We start from the raw sequence: 19,609 nt of genomic DNA, 5'->3' as shown, positions 1-19,609 counted from the left end.
GGAAGGCCGTCCTGGGGGGGGTAGTCTGCCTGGCTGAGACTTCCTTTTGAGGGTCATAGCTTGTTTGGGGTTCTTTTACCTTCCATGCTGTACAGGGCTTTTAAGGAACGGAAGCATGCTTTGCCTTATAGGCAAGGAGTAATAGCTCAGCGGCTGTGTCATCTGCCTCTGGTGCTGGAAGCTCCCCAGGACTAGGGTTCGTATCCCGCCACGGCTGGTCGAAACACATGTTTGGAGGAAGCATTCCCGTTCTTCTCCTAGGATGGAGGCCTAATCTTTTTCTTTAAGGAAACGGCGTTTTCAGCCATGTTTTTCCCCTGAGATGTCGGCGCCTTCGAACCGGGGTGGGTTCGTGGTGGGGTCCTGACAATCACTGTGGGCCTGGCGTGGGGCTGGTTGGGGGAAGGCTGGGCCCTTTCTTTCGTCTTGGAAGGAGTGTGTCAGCGAGCGTTGGGTGCTGGACATTGTGGCCAATGGTTATGTCTTCGATTTTGTGGTGTTGCCTCCGGATTCGGGGTACGTCCCACTCCTCTGCCGGCTGGAGGGTAGTGGAGAAAGGCGTGGTTGGACGGTGTCCGGGACTTGCTGGTCATGGGGCTGTTACCCGCGCCCCGCTGGCAGTATGGGGTCTAGGCTCTTATTCGGTCTTATCTCTAGTTCAGGAAGTATCTGGGGGGTTTCGACCTGTGCTAGATAGGAGGGGGGTGAATGCTTGGATCAGGATGGTGCGTTTCCGCATACTGTCTATTTTGACTGTTTTTCCCTTGGTCAGTCACGGGGACTTTCTGGTGTCACTGGTTCTGCAGGATGCCTACCTGCACGTGCCTGTGGCAAGGCTTCACGGAGGTTCCTGAGGTTTGCTGTGGATCGGGTGCACTGTCAGTTTTGTGTACTGCCGTTCGGCCTCAAGTCTTCTCCTCAGATTTTTACGACGGTACTGCCCCCCCTGGTGGCTTTGCTACATTCAGAAGGGGTGTTTACTCATCCATATCTGGACGACGTTTGCTCCATTCTACCTCGCAGGTCCTATTTCAGAAGCAGGTAGCCCAAGTTCTGGTATCCGGCAGAACCACGGTTTTTTTAATCAACGAGGGCATATCGGTTTGGTCCCATCCCAGGATCTGGTTTTACTGGGTCTCAGTTTCGGACTCTTCTTGGCTTGGTGGCAGTGTCTGTGAAGAAGTTTGTGGTGCTCCGGTCCATGGTGTGGATGGTTGTGGTACAGACTGCCCTCCGTGCTTTTCTATGGTTGCGGCTGCAAGGTCATTTGGTGGTTCTGCGGTGCTTGTTCGGGCAACGTAGTGGCCAGGGCTTATGTCATACTTCAAGGGGGGACCTGGTCTAGGGCTTTGTTCAGTCTGGCCAGAAAGATTTTTGTGTGGGCTCTGGAGTGGGTTTCTGCTCTCAGGGCTGCATACGTTCGGGCATTGTGTTACTTCCTCTCAATTTTTCTCCATCCAGAGTTCACTGTTTCTTCATCTGGTTCGGCTCTGGGGTCTTCCAGTGCTGGATGTGTTCGCGTCCGAGAAAAACGCGTAGCTCGGTCACTTCGGCTCCCGGTTTTCGGTGCCCCGAGCCTGGGAGGTGGACGGGATGTCGTGTCCTTGGCCGAGGGGCCTTTTGTATGCGTTCCCGCCGTTTCAGCTACTCAGGCCTTTGCTGTTGAGGGTGCGGCTTCTGGGGGCCAGGGTTGTCCTGATTGCTCCCCATTGGCCTAGGGCGAATTGGTTCCCATTGCTGCGGCTGAGGGCATCCGGTCGGCTGTGGCCTCTTCCTCTGTGTCCGTCACCCCTGGAGTTTCCCTGCCTCTCGTTGAGGTCTTAGGGGAGGTTACACTTGACGGCCTGGGAATGGCCCGCCGAGGTTTGACGGGTCTGGGGGTGCCAGTGGCTTTGTGTTCTACTTTACTGGGTTCCAGGCGGCGTTCCACTTTACTTTCTTAGGGTAGGCTGTGGAAGGTTTTTTTCTTCTTGATGCTTGAGGCATGTATTGGATCCTACCGGCACGTCTCTCTTGATGTGATGCAGGTCTTGCATGACGGTGCACAGTTGAGGTTGTCTGGGGTGTCTCTGCTGGTACAGTGGGCGGCTATTCAGACATTTTGAGGTCCGTGGCGCGGCCTTCCGGTTAAGGGTCGTTTGTTGCCGGGATTTTTTCAAGGGCTTCTTCATTTGTTTCCTCGCCCTGTACGTTCTTTTCCTTCAGGGGATCTTTCTTTGGTATTGGATGTTTTAACGGATTAACCTTTTGATCCTCTGGGGGACTGTGTTTACGTCTTCTTTCCTTATAGACGTTCTTTTTGGTGGCCATTGCTTCGGCTCGCCGTTTAGTAGAATTGGGGGCCTTGACCTGTTCCTTTCCTTTTTGGGAAGTTTTTCCGGATCGGGTGGTTCTGGTTCCGGTACCTTCTTTTATCCCGAAAGTCAATTCTTCTTTTCATGCGCGCCAGGAGGTCATCCTTCCTTCCTTTTGTCCGAATCCCGCTTTGGTGGAGGTGGTTCGTTTGCATTTGTTGGATGTGCGCAGGGCTTTGTTGGAGTGCCTGAGGGTGGTGGCTCCTTTCCGTAAGGGTGATTCGCTTTTTGTAAATTTTGGGCCGGTCCGTAGAGGCGATGCCTTCCACGGCTTCCTTGAGTCGGTGGGTGAGATCATTGATTCTGTTTGGTTTTTTCCTTGTTAGGAGTTGTTCCTCATCAAGGGGTTCGGGGTCGTTCTACCAGGGGTATGGCGGCTTGGGTGGCAGAGTCTCAGGGGACTTCAGTGGTGGAAATTTGCAGGGCCGCCACTTGGGCCTCGCCTTTGGTGTTTGTTCAGCATTCTGGCCGGTCGGACTTGGGTAGTTTGGAGTCGGTATTGGTTCACCGGGTCTTATCCTCTATGGAGTCTTAGGGGTGGGGTTTTGGTGGCCTTTGTGCAGGATATTGAACTTCTTGCAACTCAGTGTCCGTCTCCTGTGTGCTTCTTGCTATGTCTCATTGGTTTAAAGGAAGGCGAGGGAGGGACGGGAGGAAATGCTTCCATTTTCTTGCGATAATGGCATTACTCCTAGTCCTACTCCCTCGCCTTCCTTTCCGTTCCCTCCCGCCCTCCCTGTACGGACTGTCTGAGTTGCTGCTTGGGCTTGGTTTTTGTACAGGAGGGGGTAGGGGTGGGGTTTTTTTTTAAAAGGGAAGGGGAGGGTCTAGTGGGAGGCAGGAAGCCTCATTGGTTTAAAGGAAGGCGAGGGAGTAGGACTAGGAGTAATGCCATTATCGCAAGAAAATTGACGCATGACAGCAGCATCGTGATTAGTGTGGACGGCCTGGTTCCACGCTCACACAGGGAGTGAGACCCTGTGCACTTTCTCCTCCTGACTGTGCAATACAGTCGAGTGGAGAAATGCTAAGTGCGCATGTCTGTTTGGCCATCCCAACACGGCCATTCAAACAGACATGCTCGCTTATGATGCACAGACCACTCCTCCTCCAGCCCCCTCCAGCCCTGCCCTGACCTAACCTGGCTCCAGATAAAAATAAAATGATAATAACATTCCGTTATTATCATTTTATTTTTCCTTCTCCTGAAAACAGTGGGTCAACGCTCCTCCGCCTTAGTGGAGGAGCCACCGCTGTGCAATACAAAATAACGGTTGCAACAGCTTGCCAAGGCCAGACACGTTGGCTTTGCCAATGCTTGTTGTTTCTGTAGCGCTCAGTGTCCTTCTTCACTGACTCTATCTCCTCTCTCACTATATCCGTCTCTCTCCACTATTTTCTCACTGCCTTCTCCTCCATCTCTGCGCCTTTCTCTATGTTTTGCTTTCATTTTCCTTAGCCACAAGTAGTAAAATAAAGCAATTATTCGGGTGCAGTAGGTCCCTGTTACCCGGTGGCCCCTGCACCTGCCGCACAAATGATAGCGACGCCGCAGCTGTAGAACAGAGGATGGTGCTTACTGCAACTGTTGGGCTGCCAGGCAGAGACAGATTCCACTCTAGGCTGACATCTCTCCTAGAGAGAGAGGCCTGGTCTGGGAACTGTTCTGATAAATCTGAAAAAGAAGTGCCTAGAAGCAGCATTTATTGCAGCGCAGGACTCACTCTGCTGTCTCCTGTGCTTAAGAAGAACACCACCTGTAGAGGGGTCTGACCTGCTGGGACCAGTCTTCGGTCCATACTTCTGGGCTTTTGGCTTGCTGTGCTGCCCTGCATCAAAGAGAAAGGGCAGGAAAAGCCGTATCTAGGAGCTTTTGTGCACAAAGGGCGACCTTCCAGCACAAAAACAATCCTGGGAGGCTTTTTCCTCTTTCTATGAGAGCAGCAGAAGAGGAAAGGGGAGAATTAAACTATTTCTTCTCGTTGCGCCTCCCCTGGGGAGGTGTAAGTGTTTGCCGCATCCCCATGTTTACAAGGTCTTGTAAATTTGGGGATGCATCAACATCCATGGATGTTGCATTGGAAAACCCACTGCAACCCGCATGGAACTCCTCCTGAGTGCAGAGCAAGGCAATACAGATATATATCCTGCCTTGTTGTACTCCATATCTATGAGGCTATTCAAAGCCATGCAACGTGCCTTGGTGTGCCCTCATAAAAATGAGTTCAAGGTTTACGCCACTGTTGCGTCACAAAAAGTGACGCAACGGAGGCACACGCAGCTCATAAATATGTCCCTAAGTACTTATTTTGTTTCCATGATACGAGGATGTGGCCAATGGCCCCTGGGTTCCCAAGATGAATAATGAGTCCATGTGGCAGGGACACAAACTAGTGTATTCTGGGAGTTGTATTTCTGATTTAATTGAACAGATTTGACTAAGATGCCTGAAAATAATGATGGTGAAAGGAAAGCCAGTCATTGGATAGTTGCGAGTCGCGACATGAAATCATCTGGTAACCTTAGCCAATGGGGACAGCCCTGTAACAGCGCAAGCACTTGACATATCCTGGTGCGTCCCACTCCTGAGGGCCCCGCACGCTGACATAGAAACACGCCCTCAGGCATCAGTGTCAGTTCACCAAAATGCCAGGGGAAGTAGGTTTGATATCATGCTATTTAACCATTATTTTCATTCACACATGCATGCTTACACATGCACACACATGTACACATACATGCACTCGCTTTCACTTAAGCACACTCACACCCGCAAGCATGCACACAACATACATTTAAAATCATTTTATCACTTACTTCAGCTGCCGGGGAGGGTCATATTCCAGCAAATTGTAATTCAGTCTTTATTACAGCAATAGTGAAAATGACAAAAAATATTCACAATTAGAGTAATAATACACTGACAGAAAACAAAGAAAGTGGAGCTGCCCTTGTCTTCCTGGCACTGATTTTGCCTCCTCTGAGGCCAGGGGTTACAAAGGCGGTGCCAGGGTTTGCATGGGGTAAGGCAAGGGTCGAAGCTGCGACCCCTGTCGACCCCTCCATGATGTCCAAGCCCTCAAGGTTCTTCTGCTTACTGGGTATGGGTTGTAGGGGATGTTTGCTGGATTTTGAGATTTGGGGCAGAAAAGGCAATCGGTGAATCCCCTCTAACTTGCCCCAAGAGTATTTTTTCACAGGAGGCAAATTCTGATTTTTAGGTTTCATTCACTGGTCCTTTTGAGCAGGCTGAGGATATGGTCAGGCCAATTCTAGTGAAATGATTTTCCAAATCCCCAGGTGAAACACAATTATGACTTTGAGTGATGTCTTCTCCTAGCAACAGGGCCATTAATCAAACATTTGTCGCAGTTTGGCGCCATCTTGTGGCCATTTGTGAAGGCACTGTAAGCCACATGCCTACAGTGCCCTTGATGTAGTTTGTACATATATAAAACCTTCTTTCTTATGTATGTGACAAGCACTGACACCTCCAACATGGGCATAATCTTACTGCGGAAGAGACAAAAATAAATAAATAAATACAATAGTATCTGATGGGGAGCTTAAGGCCTTGAGGCAGTGAAGGCAGTGCTTAATTTAAGCCGGTGGTTTCTGGTGCTCAGCATCGGGACATAATTCTCAGCACCGGCACTAATATCAGTCCACCACATGGTGGCGCTGTTTGTCTAATTTTGAGATGAGCACAGCCACAGTGTTTGATAATTCAGTGTACATTAAATATAATGTTCCAGACTAGTGGCCTGGAATATTCTGAATTGTCAGACTTGTAGGTGTGGGATGGTTAGTAGTTGTATTGGCAGTGCTGGCAGGGACAATGGGCGGCACAGGCTGCTGTGGTCTCCTGAGAAGGGCCCTGGCACTCTCTTTTTTTTAAACAAATTGAGCACTGACTGAAGATGAGGGACTGACGTACCAATGGGTGTGGGTGGCGCATGTCCATTGCCTACCGCTGTGTCTGTGGTGGTACCAGCTGCTTTTAGAACTGGGTGGGCGCCATGACTGATATATGAAAGCCCCCACTAGTCCCAGCCTCATGCAGTGTGGATCTGGTTCGAACACGTCTAGTTTCACCCATGTCTAGTTTCCACAACTTTGGGTCAGAGGTCAGGAGACCAATTCAGAGAAATGGCCAAAGGTGGATGGTCTACTTCTCACCTGTCTGGAGGTGGGGAGGTAGCTCGGTTGGTTTAGCGTGTTGCAGAATAAGGGCCTTGGGTGCTCTCATGGACAGGCTTTTGGCCACTTGCAACTACGTTTTCCTCACATTTATTAATTTGCCGCATACTTCTCACCTGTCTGGAGGTGGGGAGGTAGCTCGGTTGGTTTAGCGTGTTGCAGAATAAGGGCCTTGGGTTCTCTCATGGACAGGCTTTTGGCCACTTGCGTGTGGTGTGATCCAGTGTTGGCCACTTGTATGTTGCGTGACCCCAGTGCAAACTGGATACAGAATTTCCTCATTTTACATGTCTTTTCAATCATTTTAACATTTCTCAGGCCATCTCTCCAGAGTAGTGGCTGAGTGTACTACTGAGTAGTGTATGAGCAGGGCAATGGCAAATATGTGATTTTGCTGCAACTACGTTTTCCTCACATTTATTAATTTGCCGCATTTTCCCCATAATCCATCTTCTGGTGCATAATCTGCAGATTTTCACAAAAAAACAATGTGTTTCTAGCCTAAACGGATCAAAAGTTACTAAGAAATCGACAAAGCATATTGTTGTGCAATGAAAGACCCTTCACAATTGTTGACCGGACACCTTTGTGTTGCTTATTGCTGCATATGTGTGTTTGTAATGCAAAGCTTGGGGTGCACCCAATGATACCCCCCTAGAGTCTGGGCAATCAAACAAATCATATAATACCAAATTGACTCTCGGGGGACCAATCAATAGACATCATTTGAACCAATAAAACATGAATTATTATTGCCCGAATATATATATATATATTTGTATTACTTCAGTGTACACTCTGTGCAGTATTAACCACTTGCCACTCTGGACACACCTCTGGGACAGTTACCTAAACATCTCATACAGTCTCTAAAACCATTATATACAGTACACCGCACTGTCCACCTATCAGTAAACAACAGGGGCTCCTCTGCAGGAGCCGTAAGGCGTAGTGTATACATATTGCTATTATTATTAATAATATTGTTCGTTTTCCCGTTGGTTTGCGCTCTGCTCGTGGTGTATACGAGCAGTGTGTATATATAGTTATTATTAACATTGTTGACGAGTATTACTTGCCTCGGGTTTGTGTACCCAGGTGAGTACCTTCAGTATGTAACCCAGGCCCCGCCCTCCCTTGCTGTGCACCTGAGGGGGCCTCGCTCTTTAAATGACCCATTAGATGGGCCCACCTCATCAGTGGGCCGTAGACTCTCTCGGCGCACTCACCCCTCCACCCATGGGCGTCATTTAGGGGTCGCCAGGGGTCCCAGCTCTGACCCCCGGCTTGCCCTTTGCGAACCCCTGGCTCTGCCATCGTGACCTCTGACGTCAGAGGTGGCAAACTCAGGGTCAGGAAGACGTGGAAACTCAGGGCTCCGCTCCCTGTTTTCCGACAATTTTTTCTTACACTAATAGTGAATAATAACATATTATTCACTAATAATGTAATAAAAACGGACTACAGATTGGGTTTAATATGACCTTTCCTGGCAGCTGAGATAAGTAAAACATGCTTTCAAATGTATGTTGTGTGCGTGCTTGAGGGTGAGTGTGTTTATGTGAGTGAGTGTGTGTGTAAGTGTGAATCTGTATGTGCAACTACGTGTGTGAGTGGAAGTGGAGGTCAAAGGGCGTGTGATGTCACTTCCGCTACCCCTGGCATTTCGGTGTATTGACGTCCATGCCTCCACCCCCTCACCCACCCCTGGTCATTTCTCTCATCCAGGGTGTGTGTATTTTATTACATTTACGAGTCGTGGGAGATGTAATAGCCCCTAGCCACGAATGACACCCCTCCAACATAATAACACTGAGAGGAGTCCACCACTGGCCCTGCTTCTGAGGTTCAGTGTACCCCCAAAGACAGGCCTCCCGCCCCACTACCCCCGACAATTAACCCCACACGCCCCCCACCACAATAACAGTCAGAGGAGTCTATCACTGCCCCTGCTTCTGAGGTTCAGTATACCCCCAAAGACAGGCCTCATGCCCACCTCCCCAAGAATGACCCCCACCACAATAACACTGAGAGGAGTCCACGATTACCCCCTGCTTCTGAGGTTCAGTGTACCCCCAAAGACAGGCCTCCCGCCCCCCTCCCCCTGAGAATTAACCCCACCCGCCCCCCACCACAATAACAGCAGAGGAGTCCATCACTGACCCTGCTTCTGAGGTTCAGTGTACCCCCAACCCCAAAGGCAGGCTTCCTGCCCCCTTCCCCGAGAATGACCCCCACCACAATAACACTGAGAGGAGTCCACCACTACCCCCTGCTTCTGAGGTTCAGTGTACCCCCAAAAGATAGGCCTCCCGCCCCCTTCCCCCCCCCCCCCGAGAATTAACCCCACCCGCCCCACCACAATAACACTTAGAGGAGTCTATCACTGCCCCTGCTTCTGAGGTTCAGTGTACCCCCAAAGACAGGCCTCCTGCCCCACCCTCCCCAAGAATGACCCCCACTACAATAACACTGAGAGGAGTCCACGACTACTCCCTGCTTCTGAGGTTCAGTGTACCCCCAAAGACAGGCCTCCCGCCCCCCTCCCCCGAGAATAAACCCCACCCGCCCCCCACCACAATAACAGGAGAGGAGTCCATCACTGCCCCTGGTTCTGAGGTTCAGTGTACCCCCGACCCTAAAGGCAGACCTCCTGCCCCCTTCCCCGAGAATGGCCCCCACCACGATAACACTGAGAGGAATCCACCACTGCCCCCTGCTTCTGAGGTTCAGTGTACCCCCAAAGACAGGCCTCCTGCCCCCCACCCACCCCGAGAATGAACCCCGCCCCCACCACAATAACACTTAGAGGAGTCCATAACGGCCCCTGTTTCTGAGGTTCAGTGTACCCCCAAAGGCAGGCCTCCTGCCCTCTGCATTCATGTCCTCCCTCCCCGCGACTGAACCCCCACCCCAGTAATACTGAGAGTAATCCACTATACCCCCTGCTTCTGAGGTTCAGTGTACCCCCAAAGGCAGGCCTCTTGCCCCTGACATTCCTGACTCCCCTTAGAGGTCATTAATGTACCCGGCGGCCACCGAGACAGCGCATCCGGGACTTTCACTTCTGTCGAGGCTGCTGCCCTCATCTCCCCCTCCAACTGCCCCCCCTCTTCCTCGCTAAAACCACCCTGAGAAAAGTCCCCGTTAAACTCTTGTGTAACTGAGCTCCAGCGCCCGTGTCTTTAAACGGGCGGACCTCCTGGATAATGTCACTTGGAACCTTATGTGATGATCCCTCTCTGGTGTAAAGCGCTCTAGCGCCTTTGAGTAATATCCGTGCAATGTAAAAAGGAATTCATAAATAAATACTTAAAAATATAAATAAATGGATAAATGCATATATAAAATAATTGAATTAATAAATAAATGCATAAATATATAAACAAATGCATAAATATATAAACGCATAAATAAATAACTGCATAAATATATAAATAAATGCATAAATAAATAAGCATATAAGCAGATACATAAATTCAGAAATAAATAAATGCATACATAAACACATAAGTAACTAAATAAATACATGCATAAATAAATAAAGGAATAAGTAAATACATTAATATATAAATAAATGCACGCATAAACACATGAATACATATATACCTAAATTAATAAAGAAATGCATAAAGAAATGCATACATATATGAATAAATAAATGCACAAATAAATAAATAAATGGTCTCTCTTCGGGCATGCCGATTAGCTTCGGGGTCTGCATACTCTTCCGCTGGTTTTAGTGGGGGCATTGGGGTTTCGCAGACCCCACGTGCCCCCACCGCCCCCTCCACCCCCGCACTATTATCAGTCACACTGCCCCCCCCCCCACCCCCCCGCGTCTTTTGAGCTCCTCCATCCCTCCCCTGTGGCTGTCACATTTAATTAGTCTTACTCTCTCTCACTCATCCCCACTGTACAAACCCCTCCCTCTCCCCCCGACACATTGTGTGCCTGCCCCCCCCCCCCCCCCCCCCGAGGACCCCTCATTACAAGCAGCCCCACAGGGAGCTGTGTTCACTGCCTGATGAGCTCATCCTTCTCTGCCGGGCATGGGGGGGGGGGGATCTTCATTAATTTTGGTGGGGGCGGGAGGCAGTCTCCCCCGGATGGGAGAGTCTGAGGCCCTTCTGGCTGCCAAGAATGGCATTGTCAGCAAAAACCGGCCGTTTTACTTTAAATGAGAGCTATTTCTGTCCGGAGGGCGGGGCATCAATCAATCAATCAATCTATCTATCTATCTATCTATCTATCTATCTATCTATCTATCTATCTATCTATCTCCTCTCTCCCCATTTCTCTGTCTCTCCTCCCCCTCACTCCCCCTCTACCTCTCCTCCCCTCATATCTATCTATCTATCTATCTATCTATCTATCTATCTATCTATCTATCTATCTATCTATCTCCTCTCTCCCCATTTCTCTGTCTCTCCTCCCCCTCACTCCCCCTCTACCTCTCCTCCCCTCATATCTATCTATCTATCTATCTATCTATCTATCTATCTATCTATCTATCTATCTATCTATCTATCGAGAGAGAGGGGGGGAGGGGGAGCAGTATAAAGCAAGCAGGGGCCCATTTAGTCCAGCTGGGCTTGGGGAAGGTCTGTAGCAGGGCATGTTTCACTCAATAGAGGTGCCCTCACCGATTCGAATGTGGTTTCACTCATTGACAGGCCTCAATACTGGAAGTGGCGTCATTCATTACGAAGTTGTCTCGCCCGCTGGAAGTGGGATCACCCAATGACAGGCCTCAATACTGGAAGTGGCGTCATTCATTACGAAGTTGTCTCGCCCGCTGGAAGTGGGATCACCCAATGACAGGCCTCAATACTGGAAGTGGTGTGATTCATTACGAAGTTGTCTCGCCCGCTAGAAGTGGTGCCACTCCGTGGAAAGTCTCACTGGTAGGTGGTCGAACTCACTGGCAGGTGGTCTCACTCACCGGTAGGTGGTCTCACTGACTGGTAGAAGGTCTCACTCACTGGTAGGAGGTCTCACTCACTGGATGGTGGGCTTGCTCACTGGTAGGTGGTCTCACTCACCGGTAGGTGGTCTCACTCACTGGTAGGTGGTCTCACTCACTGGATGGTGGGCTTACGCACTACATTTGTGCAACACCTTGGAAGTCTCACCCCTGGATGTGGTCTCACTCTTTGAAAGGATATGTTATTCGGTATAAGATGCCCCGACCCACTGGATGTTACTGTCGCTGGCAGGTGGTCTCACTCAAATGTGGTAACAACACTCGCAGGTCAGTGGTTTCACTCTTTACAGGTATCTAAAGCAGGGGTGGCTAATTCGTTGGAAGATGAACACAACCATAAGTCTCTCCCCTGTTGTGTGTCGCTCCTCCGTATTTAAGTAGTGGGCGCTGAATGTCTAGATTGAGGTGCATTGGCTGATCCCTGTGGGTCTCAGTTCGGAGACAGAAAGGGCCGTGCATGTGAGGACTGAGGTCCCTCAAGGAAGGTGTGTCTGTGCCCTACAGGAGGGGGGACTGTTCTCCTGGGCTCACATGGCACGAGGTGCATTGGTGGGGCTGTGTCTGTGCCCCAGAGCTGGGGGGAGGCAGGGGGGCTGTGCCCCGGGGCTCCCATGGCACGAGGTGCATTGGTGGGGCTGTGTCTGTGCCCCTGTGATGAGGCAGAGGGACTGTGCCCCAGGGCTCCCATGGCACGAGGTGCATTGGTGGGGTTCTCTGTGCCCAAGAGCTGGGGTGAGGCAGTGGGGCTGTGCCCCGGGGCGCCCATGGCATGAGGTGCATTGGTGGGGCTGTGTCTAGGCCCCAGAGCTGGGGTGAGGCAGTGGTACTGTGCCCTAGGGCTCCCATGGCACGAGGTGCATTGGTGGGGTTCTCTGTGCTCCAGAGCTGGGGTGAGGCAGTTGGGATGTGCCCCGGGGCGCCCCTGGCATGAGGTGCATTGGTGGGGCTGTGTCTAGGCCCCAGAGCTGGGGTGAGGAAGTGGTACTGTGCCCCAGGGCTCCCATGGCACGAGGTGCATTGGGGGGCTGTGCCTGTGCCCCAGGGCTGGGGTGAGGCGGGGGGCTGTGCCCAGGGCTCACATGACACGAGGTGCATTGATGGAGCACCGCTTTGAAGGAGACCTACCTGTATTGTGTGTGGGGTCCCGGTACTGGGCCAGCAGGGGCGCTGCAGGCCAGGTCTGAGGTGCCCTGGAGGAGCTGTGGGTTTTCCAGTGACTGAACAGCAGGGGGCGCTGCTGCCCAGAGCGTCTGCCCTAGCTGGAGACTCCCAGTACTGTAAACAGACGGCACTGCTCAGGGGCTCAGGTCTGAGGGGTTCTGGCAGAGGTGAATGGAGCATATACACCATTGATGCAGCAGGTGCAGTGGCACCGGGGCCCTGATGGACCCATTGGACCCTGTACATTGCAGTATTTTACTATTCCCGCAGCAGTTAAAGGGTCTATCTTCCTTAATGACACCCGGGCCCGTGACGTGTCTTCTAGGATAGCGCTGTACAGAGGCCTTCTCGGCACTTTCTCGCTTTCGTTTCTTTTGCCTCACACAGAACCGGTTCGCAGAGTTAACTCCGGGGGAAACAAGCGGATATTTTCAAGCGGGGCCTCCCCCAATGCCCCAGAAGTGATAAACAAGCCACATCTGGAAAGCGACATCTCACCACGCTCCACATCTGGGATGGAGTGCTCACATTCCTGGCAGACCGCGCTCCTGCCTTCAGAGGGGCCCATCCGGGACGTTTCCCAATCTGCACAATTCCACAAACTTCCCAGCAGCCGGGCCTGGGGCTGCCAGGTCCATCCTGAAAGGTAGATTGCTCAATTCAGCAGATTTGGGAGAAAAAACAGAATCTAGTTGAGTGGACTATGGGGGAGGGTTCAAATCTCCCCGTCACAGCCCCCACCCACGTGCCATAGAAGTGTGCGTGGCCCCACAAAAACAACATGGGGGGAGTTTGGGGGAGTCGAGAAAGCGTGTTTGTAACCCCCCACCCTCAACTTTGTTAAAAAATTGCACAATATTGTGTTATTTTAACGGAGGCATGCCGTGTCCTGTCACCTTTAATTCGCATTTTTATTCGTCAAGGACTGTTTGGGAAACTGAGCAGTACAGAGTGGGTTTGAAACGAGGCTGCGTCTGGAAAGTTGTCAAAAACTTAACGGAGGAATAGTTGCAGTTATAGCGCGTTTGGGGGTTCGTCCCCCAGGGAAGTTTTCAAGAAATGTGCGTTTAACAATGTTTCAGCATATTCCATTACCAGTACTTATTTAATTAATTTCTAAAACTGCTCGTATCCCAGCGCTTTAAAGCGCTACTGACGTTAAATGAAAGAGAAAATCTACCTGTTAGGAAGGAAGCCCCCCAAGTCTTAGCATTTTGTCGCAAAACAGGATTTTTCGTTGATGAAGTTTTAAGAGAAGGGCATTTCATAGAAGGCTGTACCAACACTTCTCAGAAGGGCTGCCGTTCTTTATGGACTGTACCAACACGATGCCTTACTTTTTATAGACCGTACCAACACACCTCAATAGGGCTGGTTCACCTTTTATGGACTGTACCAACACAACTCAACAGGGTTGCCTTACATTTTATGGGCTGTACCAGCACACCTAAAGAGGGCTGCCATACTTAATATGTACTGTTTCAACACACCCCAACAGGGCTGCCATACTTTCTATGGATTATACCAACACAACTCAAGAGGGCTGACTTTTTATGGACTGTACCAACACACCTCAACAGGGCTGCCATACCTTTTATGGACTGTACCAACACACCTCAATATGGCTGCCTTACTTTTTATGAACTTTACCAACACTTCTCAGAAGGGCTGCCATACCTTTTATGGACTGTACCAACACATCTCAACAGGGCTGCCTTACTTTTTTAGACTGTACCAACGCACATCAACATGCCTTACTTTTTATGGACTGTATCAACACACCTCTATATGGCTGCTTTACTTTTCATGGATTGTACCAACACACCTCAACACAGCTGCTTTACTTTTTTATGGACTGTACCAAAATACCTCAACATGGCTGCCTTACTTTTTATGGACTGTACCAACACACCTGAACAGGGATGCCTTACTTTTTATGGACTGTACCAAAGCTTCTCAGAAGGGCTGCTTTTTATGGACTGTACCAACACACCTCAACAGGGCTTCCTTACTTTTTATGGACTGTACCAACACTTCTCAGAAGGTCTGCTTTTTATGGACTGTACCAACACCCCTCAACATGGTTGCCTTGCTTTTTTATGGACTGTACCAACACTTCTCAGAAGGGTTGCTTTTTATGGACTGTACCAACACACTGCCGTACATTTTATGGATTGTACCAACACACCACAACATGGCTGCCTCACTCTTGATGGACTATACCAACACACCTCAACAGGGCTGCCTTACTTTTTTTGGACTGTACCAACACACCTCAACAAGACTGCCTTACATTTTATAGACTATACCAACACACCGCAACATGGCTGCCTTACTCTTTATGAACTGTACCAACACACCGCAACATGGCTGCCTTACTCTTTATGGACTGTACCAACACACCTCAACAGGGCTGCCTTACTTTTTATGGACAGCACCAACACTTCTCAGCAACCTTACCGTATGTTTAATGAGCAGCACCTATTCTTCTTGACAAGGTCACCGCATGTTTAATGGACAGATGCAGTTAGCGGGCAGTACCAGCCATTGCTCCATTGGGTGTAGATTTTCCATCATCAATCCAAAAGGGAACAATATATGGTACCAATATTTAGGGCACTATATTCAATGTCAGGAAATATTTGTACCACACCTTAAGGTTTACACCAATGTGGCATAACCTTGTAAAGAAAGGAATTAGTCCACAGGCTTTCCTCAAGATGGCCAACAGAATTGCCCAACTGAGTTGAACCTACGAGCCACACATTTTGCAGCACAAATCATTTTCTTGGTTAGATGGCTTAATTTGTGAAATAATAAATTCCTGGCCCCACGTGTTAGCTCATCTGCCTGCCAGAGCCTCTGCGCATGTCGGGGTTGCTTAATACTGGATTGTATAAAGTTGAAGTCATCTCATGCATTGTTTTTCACTAACACACTCTCCTTGCCTCTTCATCTCACTCTGGCAGGTCGTTTTTAGGTCGCGCACGCAAGCGCTCTGGCCTGTTGTAATCTATTTGTGGGCTTTTAACCACGCCCATCACTTTCACTTGTTGGTGGGCTTGCCTTTCAAAAATCCTTTGTTATCATTGGTAAATGCTTTCCGTTTGTCCTTCCTAGTGGTGGTTTTGTTACTGCCTTCGACACCGACTCTGTTACATGGATAATTGCACATTTGCAGATACGTTTGACTGCAAGCGAACTTCTTTTTCCTTTTGTGTCTCTCCTTCGCTCTCACGCTAATGACGGCGGTGATGCTTTGAATCTGTCAACTGTTTCACTTTTAATTTTCAATTTATGTGTTAAGAAAAGTCCAGTTAAGAATCTACAACGGTAATAGCTCTAACTCAAACAAACGCGAGACCCATTGCATTGCAAATGCTTGTTTATGTTTGCTGTCTCCATTTGTCAGTGTTTTTACTTCTTTCTCCCCCTTCTGCTGCCTCGCTCCCTCTTGTTCTGAGTCAAAGTCTGATGTTTAAAAGTAAGTCCCGGTCTCCTGAAGAGGGAAGGTGGACCCACGTGCCACCACTTTCAAACTAACCATATACATTTGTGCAGCAACATTTGCACAGACTGTTCAGAGCAGTCCATTTAGACACGAGACGCCTGCAGTGTGTTCCCCCCTCAGCGGGGAAGGGTGAGAGTTTGTTTTTGTAGTTTCTCTGTTACACTTCCTTTCATCCAGTGCCAGCCCTAGGATACACTCTTGGACAGGAGGGCGGTTTGTAATTAATGTATACAACTCGGCCAAACAGCTGGGGCGTCTCAGAAGGCAGGGTCTGCAGAACCCCTGGATCAAATTAGACAACGAGAGAGGCTTAATATGCTGAAAGTCGCATGTGGTGGAAAAACGGAAACAGACGGAATCCTCACACCAGGGCCGGTTTTAATCCCACTTTGGACTGGAGACAGGAGTTAATCCAGATATCACAAGTAATGCGGTAATTCAGTATGTGGTGAGTGTGTTTTCAGGAAGTTGTGTGTGTCTGTTGAATCTTCAAGATGGCGCTTGCAGGTCATTGTGAGTGTTCCATCTTTGTCAGTGCTCTTGTTTACAACTTGCACACGTCGGAAAGCTATGTGCACGCATCCGAATTCCCTTTGAGTGAGGTGGACGGCGCATCACCACTCAGAGCCCTAAAGTAAGCCGAGGGCTCGAGGGGCGGGGGTTGGTAATGACTCCCTGCGCATGCGCAGTGAGTGAGAGCAGTGGGTGTGGGAGCCATCATTCAGGCAAGCAGCTTCACCTACCCCTCTCTACCTAGCATTATGGCTGAGGAGGCAAGGGCGGCAGTGAGACACTCACGGCAGCCTCCACCCCTCCCTGCCTCGAAGCCTCAGCTGCTTCCAGGAGGTCCTGGGAGGCAGAGCAGGGCTGACAGCAGTGCACCCAAAGTAAGAGAAGTTGGGATGGGTACAAATATCCTGGGTGCTTGTATGTCTACATGTGTATGTGCCTGGGAGTGCATGCGTGTCTTTCTGTGCGTGTGCCTGGGAGTGCATGCATGTCTATCTGTGTGTGTGCCTGGGAGTGCATGCGTGTCTTTCTGTGCGTGTGCCAGGGAGTGCATGCATGTCTATCTGCGCGTGTGCCTGGGAGTGCATGCATGTCTATCTGCGCGTGTGCCTGGGAGTGCATGCATGTCTATCTGTGCGTGTGCATGGGAGTGCATGCATGTCTATCTGTGCGTGTGCCAGGGAGTGCATGCATGTCTTTCTGTGCGTGTGCCACGGAGTGCATGCATGTCTATCTGTGCGTGTGCCAGGGAGTGCATGCATGTCTATCTGTGCATGTGCCTGGGAGTGCATGCATGTCTATCTGTGCGTGTGCCTGGGAGTGCATGCATGTCTTTCTGTGCGTGTGCCAGGGAGTGCATGCGTGTCTTTCTGTGCGTGTGCCTGGGAGTGCATGCATGTCTATCTGTGTGTGTGCCTGGGAGTGCATGCATGTCTGTCTGTGCGTGTGCCTGGTAGTGCATGCATGTCTATCTGTGCGTATGCCAGGGAGTGCATGCATGTCTATCTGTGCATGTGCCAGGAAGTGCATGCGTGTCTATCTGTGCATGTGCCTGGGAGTGCATGCATGTTTAACAGTGTGTGTGTCTGGGAGTGCATGCATGTCTATCTGTGCGTGTGTCTGGGAGTGCATACATGTCTATCTGTGCGTGTCCCCGTTAGTGCATGCATATCTATCTGTGCGTGTGCCTGGGAGTGCATGCATACCTGTCTGTGCGTGTGCCTGGGAGTGCATGCATGTCTGTCTGTGCGTGTGCTTGTGCCTGGGAGTGCATGCATGTCTATCTGTGCGTGTGCCTGGGAGTGCATGCATGTCTATCTGTGCGTGTGTCTGGGTGTGCATACATGTCTATCTGTGCGTGTGCCTGGTAGTGCATGCATGTCTGTCTGTGCGTGTGCCTGGGACAGGATGCATGTCTGTCTGTGCATGTGCCTGGGAGTACATGCATGTCTGTCTGTGCATGTGCCTGGGAGTGCATGCATGTCTATCTGTGCGTGTGCCTGTCAGTACATGCATGTCTGTCTGTGCGTGTGTCTGGTAGTGCATGCATGTCTATCTGTGCGTGTGCCTGGTGGTGCATGCATGTCTATCCGTGCGTGTGCCAGGGAGTACATGCGTGTCTTTCTGTGCATGTGCCAGGGAGTGCATGCATGTCTATCTGTGCGTGTGCCTGGTAGTGCATGCATGTCTGTCTGTGTGTGTGCCTGGTAGTGCATGCATGTCTATCTGTGCGTATGCCAGGAAGTGCATGCATGTCTATCTGTGCATGTGCCAGGAAGTGCATGCATGTCTACGTGTGCCTGGGAGTGCCTGCGTGCCAGGGAGTGCATGAATATCTGTCTGTGCGTGTGCCTAGGAGTGCATGCATGTCTATCTGTGCGTGTGCCTGGGAGTACATGCATGTCTGTCTGTGCATGTGCCTGGGAGTACATGCATGTCTGTCTGTGCATGTGCCTGGGAGTACATGCATGTCTGTCTGTGCGTGTGCCTGGGAGTACATGCATGTCTGTCTGTGCGTGTGCCTGGGAGTGCATGCATGTCTATCTGTGCGTGTGCCTGGGAGTTCATGCATGTCTATCTGTGCGTATGCCAGGAAGTGCATGCATGTCTATCTGTGCATGTGCCAGGAAGTGCATGCATGTCTACGTGTGCTTGTGCGTGGGAGTGCCTGCGTGCCAGGGAGTGCATGAATATCTGTCTGTGCGTGTGCCTGGGAGTGCATGCATGTCTATCTGTGCGTGTGCCTGGGAGTACATGCATGTCTGTCTGTGCATGTGCCTGGGAGTACATGCATGTCTGTCTGTGCGTGTGCCTGGGAGTGCATGCATGTCAATCTGTGTGTGTGCCAGGGAGTGCCAGCATGCGTATCTGTGCGTGTGCCAGGGAGTACATGTGTGTCCGTCTGTGCATGTGCCTGGGTGTGCATGCATGTCTGTCTGTGCGTGTGCCTGGGAGAGCATGCATGTCTATCTGTGTGTATGCCTGGGAGTGCATGCATGTCTAGCTGTGCATGTGCCAGGGAGTGCATGCATGTCTACGTGTGCGTGTGCGTGGGAGTGCCTGCGTGCCAGGGAGTGCATGAATATCTGTCTGTGCGTGTGCCTGGGAGTGCATGCATGTCTGTGCGTGTGTCTGGGAGTGCATGCATGTTTATCTGTGTGTGTGCCTGGGAGTGCATGCATGTCTGTCTGTGTGTGTGCATGGTAGTGCATGCATATATATCTGAGTGTGTGCCTGGGAGTACATGCATGTCTGTCTGTGCGTGTGCCTGGGAGTGCATGCATGTCTATCTGTGCATGTGCCTGGGCGTGCATGCATGTCTATCTGTGCGTGTGCCAGGGAGTGCATGCTGTCTATCTGTGCGTGTGCCTGGGAGTGCATGCATGT

General features: G+C 50.4%; 1 protein-coding gene across 1 annotated transcript in view; it reads right to left on the bottom strand.

Moving 5' to 3' along the window:
* LOC138301468 (trichohyalin-like) overlaps window positions 1–2,310 on the bottom strand; it is a 7,481-nt gene extending 5,171 nt beyond the window's left edge. The window contains exon 1 of the mRNA XM_069241979.1: window positions 2,146–2,310. Within this exon, the coding sequence (XP_069098080.1) occupies window positions 2,146–2,310 (165 nt within the window). The remainder of the gene's footprint in view (window positions 1–2,145) is intronic.
* Window positions 2,311–19,609: the final 17,299 nt, after the last annotated feature.

This window comes from Pleurodeles waltl, chromosome 6 (assembly GCF_031143425.1).
Source record: "Pleurodeles waltl isolate 20211129_DDA chromosome 6, aPleWal1.hap1.20221129, whole genome shotgun sequence".
Taxonomy (NCBI): domain Eukaryota; kingdom Metazoa; phylum Chordata; class Amphibia; order Caudata; family Salamandridae; genus Pleurodeles; species Pleurodeles waltl.
The sequence above is the reverse complement of the archived record's forward strand: the minus strand, read 5'-3'. Positions and strand labels throughout refer to the sequence as shown.